Source organism: Homarus americanus, unplaced genomic scaffold (genome assembly GCF_018991925.1).
Source record: "Homarus americanus isolate GMGI-L3 unplaced genomic scaffold, GMGI_Hamer_2.0 scaffold22250, whole genome shotgun sequence".
NCBI lineage: Eukaryota > Metazoa > Arthropoda > Malacostraca > Decapoda > Nephropidae > Homarus > Homarus americanus.
In genome coordinates this window covers 11991046-12005950 of record NW_024741189.1, presented here as the reverse complement: position 1 = coordinate 12005950, position 14905 = coordinate 11991046, and the positions used below count along the sequence as shown (strand labels likewise).

General features: G+C 36.8%; 1 protein-coding gene across 2 annotated transcripts in view; it reads left to right on the top strand.

Annotated features, from left to right (window-relative positions):
• LOC121875703 (pyruvate dehydrogenase (acetyl-transferring) kinase, mitochondrial-like) overlaps positions 1–14905 on the top strand; it is a 41575-nt gene that overhangs the window by 19629 nt on the left and 7041 nt on the right. The window contains exons 2-7 of one of the 2 annotated variants that reach the window (XM_042380340.1): positions 3348–3558; positions 3845–4029; positions 5041–5202; positions 10223–10267; positions 13474–13646; positions 14096–14320. In XM_042380340.1, coding sequence (XP_042236274.1) covers positions 3348–3558; positions 3845–4029; positions 5041–5202; positions 10223–10267; positions 13474–13646; positions 14096–14320 — 1001 coding nt within the window. The remainder of the gene's footprint in view (positions 1–3347; positions 3559–3844; positions 4030–5040; positions 5203–10222; positions 10268–13473; positions 13647–14095; positions 14321–14905) is intronic. The other variant, XM_042380341.1, reaches the window with a different exon arrangement.

The window sequence follows — 14905 nt, the reverse complement described above, 5'->3', positions numbered from 1 at the left end:
TATTGCACTGGATTGGCACTAATAAGATAAAAAAATTTGTGTGTTTACTTAGTGAACGTAATTGGTGTTATAGTGTTCAAGTGAAATATTGATTTTTTTTAATTTGAGCTAAAGTAAGCCCGAATTTGTGCAATATTTACATCTGTCGTCAGCTGTTTGTTTTCTTGTAATCGATGAGTCTGAGTGCATGATCATTTACCAGGAAATATTAGTCGTGCAAACCTATTAGGAAACTTGACATAGTGTGGAAATGTATTGCTGTTGTTGGGACTCTGGGGTCACCTTGGATTGTGAGGCGGCAGATGCGTGTGTCATTGTCCGTCCTCTTGATGCCACTCAGGATATGTCGTAACCAGTGGATGGAGGGTGACGTGATAAAGACGAAAGAATACCACTGCCTTGAGCTACGTAAAAATCAGTATCCCGAATGTATTTTTTTTAAATCATTAAGGGCGGATATTTACAGTCAGGTAAATAAGTTAACCTCACAGCTGCTGAGTGTTTTGAAAATGTAAAACCATAACGTATGAATTTTGTTGACACTTTTAGATATATAGATGTAACAGAGCGCAGCATTATATACGTGCCTCACTGAAGGAACTCGTGTCTGACGTCATTATTGATTTATACCAACGTGTGTGGGGGAGGGGGGGGAGGGGTAGGAGAGATGTTAGGAACTGACATGAGTAGGGAGATGACGTGGATAGATTAAGGGTAATTAAGATTAAAATGTTCAGTGAGTAAGATTATTAAGGCTTACCTGAAGAATGTGCACTAACCTAACCTCACCCCTCCCCAGCTTATTTCACCTAAAGATTAACTATCCCAAGATCAACTTAACCTCATCGTCTTAAATAGTGTTAGGTTGGTTAATCTTCAGGTGAATTAATATGGGGTGTATATGCTTTAGGTGATCCATTACTAAATATGAATTGTGGAAGTGATTTATAAAGGAAAACAAAAGTGTTGTTTCTTCATTATCTCGCTGTCTTGGTGATAATGTAATAAATGGATGGAAGGTTATTAATGTAAAATGGTTTATTGATCATGTCTGAAGGTCAATTGGGAAGCCAAGTACGTTAGAAGAGTTGTAACGATCATAAGTGTGTGGCTTCAACTGTCATCTGTTCTGGTGACTTCAGTTTATGGCACAACATTGTCAGTTGATGGGATATTAATTGTAATTTAGATTAGGTTAGGTCATATCAGGTCATGTTTAATGTTATGGGTTGTTCATTACAGTTCAGAGAGGGGCTAAATCGCTAATTTGTGGGTCAACTAATGTGTATTGAAATTATTATAAGAAGCTTGTAAATATATTTTATTTTGATGTTTACTGTATTGTAGACGATAATGACCAGAGTTCACTTGGTGGTGAATGTCGCACTGTGCATTTACATTATATGTGGAGACGAGAGGAGTGTGATGCAAGTCAGTGCTGGGACCATAATGGTGACTTAGCACATTGTTTATCTTGTTGGATGAGGGAGGCTGAGTGAGGCCGGGGTGCAGGGGATGTGTCTATTCAACGTTCATAGTTCATTATTTATCTCTATTCACACTGTTGGCTTTGTGCTCCTGTATAAAGTGCTCAGAGTGATAATACATTTTTTTCGTGTTTATTTTTCATTTGATTCTTCAAGGTCTGACTTTTCATCCCTTGCAATAAATTTTAAACCAAATAATTAAAAATAAATAAGTACTCTTGTATATATCCTGGGAACTTTTAGATTGTATAAACATCCCAATTTTTACAGACGTGACCGTGAGCATCTGGGGAGTTGGTTCTATTTTAGGTACAATACTTGTATATACTGTAGGAGGTGGAAGTGAGCTGCGACCGCCCTGGCCAATCTACCTGTAACTCTGGCTTGCAAAAATAGCCAACCATTGACGTTGTTTACAAAATATATACTTAGGGAGAGCTGACCTGCTGTGAGGTGGATAGACAGTTCATCAATGTACAAGAATTATGAAATCCTTCACGAAACCTGAAGAAAAAAATAAACATTCGGCAGTCAGGGTAGTAGGATAAAAATGTAAGAATCGGAAATATATTGGAGCTGAAAATAAATTGCCATTATGGGTTTAAACATAATGGTACTCCGTCTTAAGTGGTTTTCCTCTTAAGTGTTGAATTTGGAAGTCCGGTAGGTGTGTGTGTGTGTCTGTCTGTCTGTCTGTCTGTCTGTCTGTCTGTCTGTCTGTCTGTCTCTCTCATTTAGCCTTCCTGAAAGTCATGCTGAAATGAATAGATGGAGAAAGTAGGGGGAGGGATGGCTGGTCTTTGCTACAAATAGTGGACAAAGGTGGTGACGAAATATGTCGCAACAGGCCTCGGCACATGACTTCGACTCGCATTCAATTTATTATATCTTATTTTAATCTATTTTATTTAGTCGCAACGATTTTATTTCAACAACAGTATTTTTCTTTGTATAGAATATTGGAATTGGTTTTCCTAACAAGAGTAACTCAATGGAAAATCCAAGGGGGGGGGGGGGTCTGGACCCCCCTTTTCTTCAGAAAATTCCAAGACTTTCTGTAATACAGTATTGTACTCAGGCGTTTTTGTATAGTAAAAAGTATTTACTATTGACTTCAGAATATATTCTAATATCATGTGCACATGACCTCAATGTCCATATTGGTCAGATTAAAAAAACGACGAATTTCCCTTGCCCCCAAAAAAAAACAGCTGGGTGGGCTTACTGCGCTTGCCGTGCTCCCCCACCCACAACTTCTTGGACCACCCCCATTCAATATTCCTGGATCCGCCCCAGTGAGTTGAATTCCTTCCTATCCTCTACACGTCATCCTCCAAGTCACAGTGACATTGTTGAAATTCTTCCTTAGATACTTCAATACTACTTCCTGTAGCTGTGAGAACATGTTGGCAGCACCTATATTGTGTTGAGCTGAGCTGATCCCCTAATAATAAGCTACACAGGTGTTAGATGATGCAAGTGTTCCGTTAGCTATTGTGTACCACCACTCCATGCTACTCAACTCATTGCTTTGTGATGGTTTGTGGGTTATGTTTATTATTATTTTTTTGCAAGAAACTGGTCAAGAATTTAGTCTAGGTTACAGTTTTTTCCCGGCTGATATAGATACATAACCTGTACTGGATTGTATAGCATCTGTGAAACAATTACATGTTGGGTAATACTTATTAGTAGAACTCTGAGGATAACACAAAAGTTCAGAAGACTTGCCTGGTTTTTCCTTGTAATTTGTACTTTACTGTACAGTATTGGGAATATTTAGTCTTTATTTCTTCAAACTGTAGTTCTTGTTTTTCATGGATTTCTTTTAACTCGCCTGGTTTTCCCTTCTTTCCACAGGTGTGAATGCCACCAACACCGATTCGTTTTTGTTCCTGCGTAAGGAACTGCCAGTACGACTTGCAAACATCATGAAAGAATTCCATCTTTTGCCAGAGAAACTCCTGCACATGCCGTCTATGTGTGCAGTGAGGGACCTCTACCGCATGAGTTTTAAGGATCTTCTTGAGTTTGAAAATGGCACTGGCTCCAAAACTACAAGCCTTGACAAGTAAGCAGTGTGTTTTAGTGTTGCAAAATGACCTCTTATTGATGCTTTTTTTTATATACAGTACAAGTACCCGGTATTTCCTTATCTCACGTGAATATTTAATATTAGTACAGTATATACGGATCACCTGAACATTCTCTTCCCCTTTTATTTCACCTGTTGATTAAACAACCTAATTTGACTTCATCCACTTAAATAGTACATATTAGGATGCTTAATTTTAATAGCTGAAAAAAAAATTCGTCGGGTAACATTATGTATATACTGTACAACATTTTTTCCACAGATTCACAGATGCTCTCATAAAAATCCGGAATCGACACAAGGACGTAGTGATGACGATGGCCCAGGGAGTGATGGAGTTGAAGGAAGCTCATTCTATTAATGCCAACACTGAAGCCAACATCCAGTACTTCCTCGACAGGTTTTATATGAACCGCATCTCCATCAGGATGCTCATCAACCAACACAGTGAGTCCCTGTGCACTGTTACCCAGGCACATTGATAATATTAACAGTACTGTACGTACAGGTATCCCTCACTATCCAGATGGGTTAGGTTCCTTGAAGACCATATGGCTAAAAGTTAAAGTAAAGTAAAAAAAAATTGGGGGGGGGGGGAATTGGTTCACAAACAACAACAAAAACTACCTAATTACTGGAATTTGGGACATACCTAATTTCTGTATGGTAATTGCTAAACTAAATAAGATATACTGCATAGTTGTTACATTACTTTACCTTATTGGAGGGCTGTCAGGGCTCATCTCCGGGAGTAAGGAGGAGTGGGCCAATTTGAATTTCTTAAAATGTTTTATCTGACCATCTTTCGGATAAGCGAGAATTGCTTTCGGATAGCGAAGAAGAGGTTTAATAATACAATTTTGGGATACCGAACATTCAGTTAACAAGGGATACCTGCAATTACAGTTTTATTGTCCTCATCTATAAGGTGTAATGTAGGTACTGGGTGCTCCTGTGTAGACTCCAAGTAAAAAAAAAAAAAAAAAAACATTCCAACCGGATAATTGTCAGGTCCTCATGAACTGTCGAGTCCCCCAAATTATTTAAACAGTACAGGTACTCCTCGACTTACGACAACCTGGACATACGACCGCTGTGGTCGTATAAAATATTTTTCAAAATTACTTATTTTATAGTAACGATGTTAGTGATTGCGCTGTGTATTGACAAAATGTTTGTTTGTAATTCCCTTTAAAATGACTGGCAAGCATAAAAGTTAGAGTTTTTGTGGTGCTGAGAAGAAAAAGAGACACCCATTTAAGAATTTCTATATATTATTTTCGCCTTTTCGACTTACAACCTGGTCATCGGAACGGAACCGCGTCGTAAGTTGAGGAGAGACTGTACTTCAATATATTTCTCTTCAGTAGCTGTGGGGGATAGAAGAAGAGTAGGTAATATCTTATCCTTTGATAAATATAGTATTACAGTACTGTACTAATCTCTTCCATGTTTCAGCAATTCTCTTTGGTGAAGGCGTCAACACACAGAACCATATAGGATGTATCGACCCCCATTGTGATGTTGTTCGTGTAATAGAAGATGCGTACTCTAACGCCCGCTTTCTCTGTGACCAGTATTACCTTGCCTCTCCAGAACTTGTCCTCAAGTATCATAATGGTAAGTGTTAGTATCTCACAGGGCTCTGAGGGATGACTACAAGATGTGACTATTATTGCCTTTGCTTAATTTGAGTTTGTGTATAAGGTTCCCTTACCTTTTTCGCCTTTAGTTTTTGGGTTTTATTAGTTTTTCATCCTTCATCCTTTCATATATTACTGGTTTATGGGACTATCTTTTATTTTTTCATCATTAATTTGATGATAACGAGATGGGGGTAAAAATTCTTCCTCTTTGTAATAACCTTTTCATCCTCTGCCCATTTTAGACCCTCCAGCTCCTTACCATATAACATTACCATATAACATTACTGTACCTTTTCATATAACTACCCTGCTTGCTACTGTTCAGTTTTTAACCTACCTGGTATATCTTAAACAGAATTGTTAACCTGTACTATACAGCACTTGATCCTGTATATATTTGCATTCTATAACACTGTACAGTAATCCCTTGCCAACTGTGGGGTTTACATTTAGAACTCTACTGTGTTTGATGGAACTGTAGCTATCAAGGTCTGGCTGAGTCTAATGGGAAATATGGGGTAGAGGAAGTGACCTCTGGTAGACATGCTGTACCTGAAGTTCTATGATTTACTGCTGAATGTTAGAAATACAGTACAGGGTGTGTTATACTGAAATTTTTTTATTTATTATACTGTATGTAATGCTGAACAGTACTGTACACTGCACACCTGACTTCACTGCTCTCCCTAACAATGCTGCTACCCCTTGTAATGCAAATACTGTACTGTACTCTCACTGAGCTCGGCTAGAAATCTGCAGTAGCCATAAAAACCTGTGAATAATTAAAACTGGATGCATTGGTTGGTAAAACAGTGTACAAAATATTAGATGTACAGTATAGTACTAAAAACCACAGTTATAAAACCTGTGATTGGCCAGAGATTACTGTATAGGTTTATCCCCAATAATCAAATGTATTCAAAACTTTAATTTTTACACATTTAGTTTTACATCATCCCCTGACCTTTAGTATCTGCCATGACCTCTTGAATAAATTTTATTGTTCCTTGTCAGTACTGTTATGGCCTTTCCCAGATGAGATGGTCGTGTGATGAGATTGATATTACTACAGTACAGTATTTTAATGATGTATGTTTGTGGGAGTGTGTGTAGAGATTACAGCAAGACTTCTATATAACAAAATTCTCTCTCTCCATATAATCATTTAGATGGGTATTTCACATCTAACGGACCCTCGATATAACGAACTTTCTTCTCCATATTGCATTACATAGAGGTTTCACTGTAGTAATTATAACAGAAGAATGTTTTAAATTTAATTTTGATGAAGTTTAGTAGGAACGTTTCTCCGTAAAAGCTTGGATGGGATTGATTGTATGCACAACACTGATCTTGTATGACCTTTCCAGAGTGACTGAAATGTGGGAAAAATCAGATTACATTTAGATTTATAAAAACAAGTCAGATTTAAGGGGTTGTTCACTTTTTCTTATTATGTCTAAGATAAAATTCCATCACACACTTGCCTTTGTACACTTAGTAAATTATTAAAGATACGTCAATAAGGATTTTTGATGGTTTTGAAAAATATTAGTGAGAGGTAGTGGTCAGTCGTCTATGTCAGGGGAATGAATGACAGAAGGCAATGCTCGGTAAAGGAATATTTGTGTTACTCTTGATACTGGTCACAGTGCCATGGCTTCAGAGATATATATATATATATATATATATATATATATATATATATATATATATATATATATATATATATATATATATATATATATATATATATATATATATATATATATATATATATATATATATGCTGTAGTTATTTCTAAATAAATGAATGCATTTTTACTACTCATATATTCACTCGCTTCATTTTACAGGCATATGATTTATCAGGACTGTGATGTAACATTGAGATATATTGTTGCAAGGTTCTATGTGTTTTGGTTATCTTATTGAACTAAAGTAGTTATCATGTGCTGGGACTTAGAAACAAGGGCATTATGAGAGGGGTGAAATTGATTAGGAACATATAAAGTGTGTGTGAGTGCTTGTTATAGGTGATTGAGTGCTTGTTATAGGTGAACGAAGGGAGCAGAAAGAAACAGAGTTAGTTAGGGGAGACGGAGGTAAGCGGATAATAAACGGAAGTGGGAAGGATGGCATAGTGTCCAAGGTCCGGCAGCTGACAGACAGGCTGGGTTTCTTCTAGATGTGTATTAGTGGTTGTAGGGAAATTTGACTATACCCTGTACTGTACTGTCTCCTGAATGCAGGTTTGTGCTCTTCACAGATATAATTACTGTTTAGTGACCATACATGTGCAGAGTAATAATGGGTAGTGAATAGATATTTTGTGTCATATTAGTTGATTCTTTGTCCCACTGTGATGACCAGTTGATTGGGAGAAATTGATTACTGTAGTTAGGACCTATTTACTAATAATGATCCCAGAAATGTTATTAAATTTTTGCCTTTAAGAAGTCTTATTTCATCTAAGGCTGACGGCTGTATTCTTATGAAGATGGTTTAATCACCCCTTTACCCCCTCCAAGATGGATAACTCAAACTTTTCCATAGTTTTGGAAAAATTTGGCAGTTTTAAAGCTCAAGGGAAGCTTATTCCTTCAAGGGCTTTCCATTTTTCTTGGATATGAATTCCTGCTTGAGCAGAAGCTCCGTTTGAAATATATTTAGGCATATGGTCACAGTAGCTGAACCGAGGTAAAATTCTCGTTATACTGTACTACTGTACAGTACTGTATTTGTCGTCCATGCATATGAATTGTATGTACATCTGTTCATTCATCCAATGCCTTTAGTGAAGGTTGTATTTGACAAAGGAAGAAATAGTCTCTACTATATCCTGAGTGTGTTGAGGGATGTGCAGTGGGGCTTTGGTGTGGATGTTGTTTACAGTACTGTGGGCAGCAGCAGGCTGGTTTTGTACTTGTTAAAGTTCTGTTCCTACTCATGTTTGTGAGGTGCCTTTAGGTTAACAGGAAGTTATTAAAATTTGAGAAATTTGAAATATTAACACCATCAATAACAATTATAAATAGAAAACAAAAACAAATACTGTGTAGTGGTTTACATAGCCATAAATATTTAATATATTATTACATATACTGTACAATACATACTGGTATCAGGACTCGTAAATTGGTTTTAAATAGATGGTAATTATTCACGACTAACCTGCGGCCGAAATTGATTGAAAACTAATAAAAAACCTGCCAGGTTTTCACCTTTTTTATAGTGGACACTGTTGTAGTTTGTGCAGATGTGTTAAAAAAATGGATATTTTAAAAATAAATTTAACTTAACATTTGTGGGCATGAAAAACAAACCTACCTTACTTGGACCCCCCTGGTATATTAAACAGAAAGAACTTACTAGGATGTGGTGAAATTTGAGGCATTTTCTGGATGTGAGATGATACTGCCGCATCAGTGCTTATGCAGCACGGGCGGTGGAGTGATTTTATGTGATGGCGGGAAATTTCGAGCCACGGCAATGAGGAAGTGATGAACAAATTTGTTTCCGGTCTGAAAGACAGGAATTCCCGAAGTGTGGACAGTCTCTATTTAAAGGAACAATGCCATGGTCTTCAAACAATTGAAGGGTCTCATTGTCTTTATCCCTAAATTCGCAAATTACGTCCATATAAGACTGGCGACAACCTTTGAACGTCATGCTGAAAATGAAACTGCCACGAGCCCGGGGAATAGCACAGCAGCAGAGCGCGTCCTCATTACCGCCGGGAAGACAAATTACTGCGTGCCTAGTCGCCTAATTATTTACAAAACGAAACATTTGCACAAAAAATTATTACCGTATCACAACTCACTGATGAAAAAATTGAAAATAAAGTGATAAAATAATCATAATAACACTGTAATAATAATAATAACAACAACAACAACACTGTAACAATAATAATACTGTAATAATAATAAAGAACCATAAAGAAATAAAAAAATAAAAAAAAGATCAAAAGTGAGAAACAATTTATATATATGTTGTGTTGTCAATAGTAAGAGAAACAATTGAGACCCTGCAATTGTGTGTAAATGAAGCAGAAAGTCAGATTAGCAACCTGGGACTTGGTCACAATTTTTTTGATGACATGGCAGCAGGGTTTACCATTAGACAATAGTACATTATGCTCCCAATATCTTCCCAGGCAGTAGAACCTCCCTGTTTGGAATCTGCCTACTACCTTTCAGTATTAGTTATAGCACTTGTTTGACCTTTAAAAACTTGTAAGTGGATTTATTTTATGTTAACAGGTAAACCATATATGAAACTGTACTGGAAATCTACTATGGACTAATCCAGGCTATATTTCCTCATCTTCAGAAATTATGATTTTTATTTGTATTACAGGGGGTCCCCGGGTTATGAACGGGTTCCGTTCCTGTGGACATTCTTAAGTCGGATGTGTACGTAAGTCGGAACACATGCTATGTGTATACAGTACTTACAGAACCATGTTTAAAATCCCACTATATCATAGCCGAAGTCCTTATATACATCTAAAATCACTTAATTTAAGACAAAAAAAGAAATAGAATGACAAAATACAGTAAATGAAAGTAAAAAATGAGTCATTAGGTAAATAAATTATTGTAAATTTCACGTTTAACCCTGTTCGTATCGGCGGACGTTCATAAGTCGGACCTTCGTAAGTCGGGGTACCCCTGTATATTGTTGCTAAAGTAATCGCCAGATTTATTCATATCAACAATCCAGTATAAAGAAATTGTTTCTGGTTCCTGATACATATTAATAAAGAGAGCCATGAAGGGGACAGTGGCAGGGTATTATAACTGACCATACACTAAGGTGCAGCAAGGGATGTTAGACCCATTAGGTGTACTTAATCCTTGAAGATACAGAGGTAATCCTCCCCATTACATACAATAAGAATACGGCCGTCTGTCTCTGGTCGAATCACTTGTGTGTGGTCTTTAGCAACACTAATGGTAGAATGCTTTGCTCACTTGCACCCACAGAAAAGGACAGGGCGACAAAAACCATTAAAGAAGCTGGAGAACCAGGTACTGTACTTCTTTTTTGCTTTGTGTATTTTATAATCTAATGTTTTGGTTCGAGGTGACTTCTGTATGGTGTACTAACACAACTAAATATTGTATACAGGTTGAAAATCGAAGTCGTGGGTGGAACTAATTCACTCGGTTACCTGACCCAAAGAAGATGCTCTTGGCAATGAGTTTTACCGTTCCATTAGCATGTGCTCTCCACAACCATCATGTAGCTTTGATTTAGACTAGTCATTAGTACATTCATTCATTTTATAGATTTAGTCTGTTCCAGCCTCTTATTCTGACCACACATACTCTTCTGCGTGTGTATATTATATATATTTCAAGAGGTAGTGCAACCCTTCCTCATTTTGTAGTTTTACAGGATTCAGCTGTTGTCATGCAGTCCTTAAGAGCTTTAGTTTGAATGAAAAGTGTTGCTTTTATGATTTCAATATTGCATTAGTATTCTGCATAACAACTCATAATGAGTCCAGCTGCTATGTAGGTGTATGGTACCACATGATGCAACACTCAAGGATGAAACTGATTTTACAGTTCAGTCTGTTGTGCAGTAGACCATGCACAGTACTTCATGTGTGGGTGTCTGACCTACAGTTCATAAGGTGATAACCTGGTATGGTTTGAATTGCGGTTTCTGGTCATTTTTTTTATGGTGTTGGATGAGAAGGTACACCGGGTCTGACAGACAAGGTTAATCACACCTCTACATGTTATTCCTTTACAGAATTTGGTGTACTGTGCTCTATAATATTCTGCATTAGGATTTAGAGGAACCCTAGGTCTGACTGTCAATTAATACTGGATTGGGTTGATCTGAGGGAGTAATCAGGTTATTGAACCATTTCCTCTTAGGGGGTATTGTTTCTTGTTGACCTTGAGGAATCCATACAGTCAGACCTTTACTGAGGGGCCTGGACATGGGCTAGGACCTATTTTAGTTTGCACGGGGAGCTACCTTATGCTTTCACACTGCATGACACTGGGAATTAAAGCTTTAATTATGCTCCACTTTTTGCGTGCTTGTTCAGGTTCATGTTTCTGTACATAAATTTTCTGTCAGGGTTTGAGTTTAAATAGGGATTTATTGTGAAATGTTATTTTATCACCAAGGCTGGATCAGGTTACTCTTACTAACAGGTGCCTGGAACCAAGGCTGGACTTGTAAGTGCACACACTGATATGGTGTTGAAATCATAGTCTTTGGCTGAAAATGGTTAATGTATCCAACTGCATCTTTTTTATTTTTGGGTATGACAAAAAATATGAACTAATGAATGAATTAGCTCCAGCCATCTATGTCAAGGGGTTTGTGTGTTGACTCCTAATTTTGGATTAAATTTGGTTGGCTGAGTGGGTGACATAGCCTTAGTTGCTGAAGCCTCTTCCAAAACACAATAATCAATATATCACAAGTTGTAGCCTAGTATTTTAACCCTTGTACTTGGTTGGGTTATACAGTACATAAATCATCTGACCCATACTTGGTTATTAAATGGAATTTCAGAATCCGTCCTTATTTGTAACCTGTTCTGTATTTTGAAAAATAAATAATGAATGTACATCTGGCTAACCCTCTCCCTTTTTTATAACATGTTTCTAATTAGAAGTATTTGCACGCACCACTGAGAGTTAGAAGGTGTGTGTGTGTGTGTGTGGAAGAAAGCAAGCGAGTTAAACAGTTAGTCATTCTACCTCAGTAGAGAGACAAAAGGTTGAAAATTTCACTTCTCTTTTTTAATTCTGTGTAGATTACTTTACCACTGTAGAAACATGTTAGTGACGAGTAACAATACAATAGCAGCTTTTTCCGCCTCTCAAAGCATTGTAGTAACAAAGGTACATACAAAGGTACATACTTGGCTAGTTCTCTTGGCATTTTATCTTGTTTCTGAGATGTATTATACAGTCTTTGCATGCTTGGAGTAAATTTTATTGTAATATATTCAAAAGTCATTAACTCTTAAACAGCAGCTTTCATTAGTGGATGTTAGCTGGAGGGATGGTGGCTATCATCAGTGGAAGAAGTTAGCTTTAGGTCCTAGAGCAATGTTAAAGATGTTTCTTCTGACCGTTGCAATGCTTGTTGATACGGTGAAATCTCTACTGAAGGTAAACGGACTTTAGTGCCTTTAGTTGACTGTACAGTACAGTATATATGTGTTAGACAACGAAATAGACACCAATTTAAGTTTGGCTCAATTTAAGAAAGAAAATATCCACGATAGACAAAACCTTTCCTTCTTTTCAGGGTGGTGCAACCCTTAGTGTTTAAAGGTCAATTTATCTGCTCCCATTGTTATTTATTAAGTGTTGTTGGCCCATGCATGCTAATCTCTCTAATGTAATTCTAAAAGTCTATGTGTAATGGAAACCAAGACTGATAATGCTACTGGATTTTTTTAATATCTGTATATATTTATTTGTGCATTGTCTAGTCTGTTCATATTGATATGTGCAATAAACATTGCAGTGTGATTATCAATTGTTGCTTTAACCCTTTGAGTCCTGGAGGGCTTAATCATCACCCTAAAAGGGTTGAAATGTCATCATCAGATGTTTAAACCATTATCCTCAAAGCTTTAAACCATCATCGTAAAAAGGTTAAACCATTATCCTAAAAGGGTTAAACTAATATCCTAAGTTAAACCATCATCCTAAAAGGGTTAATTTAATACCCTAAAAGAATTAAACTATCATCCTCAAAGAGTTAAATCACTTGTACTGTAAGGGTTTACTTCATATGCTAAAGCAGATGCCCGCATTGTGCTGCACATGTGTAAGTTTTTGCTATCATTGTTTGGGTCACTATATAATGCCGTATTCTCTTCAAACTACTGTATATGGTTATGCAGTACAATATAGAGAAAAGGGATGAATTATCAGTACTGTACTGTATTGTAATCTGGTTATTCAAGTTTTATACTGAGCTTAGCAAGAAGATAATGTTCTACAGTTAGTGGAAGTTACAAATATTCTTTACCATTGATGGAAGAATTTAGAATTTACAGAGGAGTGATATTAATGATTTAATGTCATAAGTTTTATGGATAATTCAAAAGATAGAAGAATTATTGAGTCTTAGATTAATACATTATGAAAAAGGAAAGGTGGTATTGTGTGTGTGTGTGTAGAGAAAGAATTGGTTATAACTCACATTTTAGAAAAAAATATTAAGAGAAATTTCCCCTTCGTTGCAGTGGACAAGACTCCCGTATCTGTTGTGTATGTTCCATCTCACCTTTACCACATGCTGTTTGAGCTCTTCAAGAATGCCATGCGCGCTGTGGTGGAGTACCACAGCCCTGGTGCAGATGTGTTCCCCCCTGTAGAGGTGCTTCTAGTCATGGGTCAAGAGGATCTTACAATAAAAGTATGTATTTATATGCATTGTTGACTTGTATTTTATTATGCAGGATAACAGCTCAGGTACAGTCAATTATTAAAGTCCTTTGTTAGCATCTCCCTCTGAACCACGAACCTTTAGATTCAAACTCGTGAACCCGAAGTATTTATGGACAGACTAATGTATTTGTATGCTGCTTCGGGTTTGTGTCAAAATACTGATCTTGGCCATGTGTAAAGTGTGTTAAAATACAGTATTCATTTAGGATGTCAGTATAGCTGTGGCACCCCCTTTGAATTTCTAAAAAGCATCATTCCTCTTGTTCTTCATTCTTATTTTCCTGTATGAACACAAACACTTCACTTACATAGAAATGGCCAGGGTATGGCTGAATGATGTACTAATAGATGAACTGTGCAAAATGGATCAATGTTAATAATGGTCAACAACTTCATCACTGGGACTTTATTTTTCAGTTGTGTGACCAAGGTGGTGGCATCCCCCGTAGCCAAATGGACCTACCTTTCAACTACATGTATTCAACGGCTCCACAACCAGCTGTGTCAGGGCTGGATACACCTCCTTTAGCTGGTTACGGATATGGTCTCCCACTCTCCAGATTGTACGCTCGCTACTTCCACGGAGACCTGATGTTAACGTCTTGTGAAGGTTATGGGACGGACGCCATAATCTTCTTAAAGGTAAATAAATATTTATGTAGATGTTGTACAGTATACTGTACTGCATATGTTATTAATTGGAAGACCAAACTGAAGTTTCAAGTAAGAAGAATGACGAATTGAATAAAGTTTTGCTGATTTTTTAGTATTACAACTGAATCATCATATTAAGTGCACTTATTTGTTTAGAAATATTTAATTCAAGATGCAATTTCAATTTGAATACTAATTATCAGTTCTATTCCTTAGTTTAGCTGTGTTAATTCATAGTGCAACTCCCATTCTGAAAACATTAATCACAAAAGCATGCACATATACCATTGGATCTTCATTCAAACTTAGTTCACTCTTTACGTAATGACAGAGTATACTCATGAAGTCGATATTTTTGAGTAAGTTCTTTTCAGCTTCTCATATCACATTAGAATCTATCAAAAAGTTAAAGCTTGTATTGAGGCCAAAGCAGGCCAACTAATCTTCTTCTATCACCATTTGAAATAGTGGAACATGCATCCATTATCAATGTTCAAAACTTACTGGAAACTACAGAAATTTTATAGGTATCTCAGGAAATTGTAAATGAATGAACTAAGAATACTTATGGAG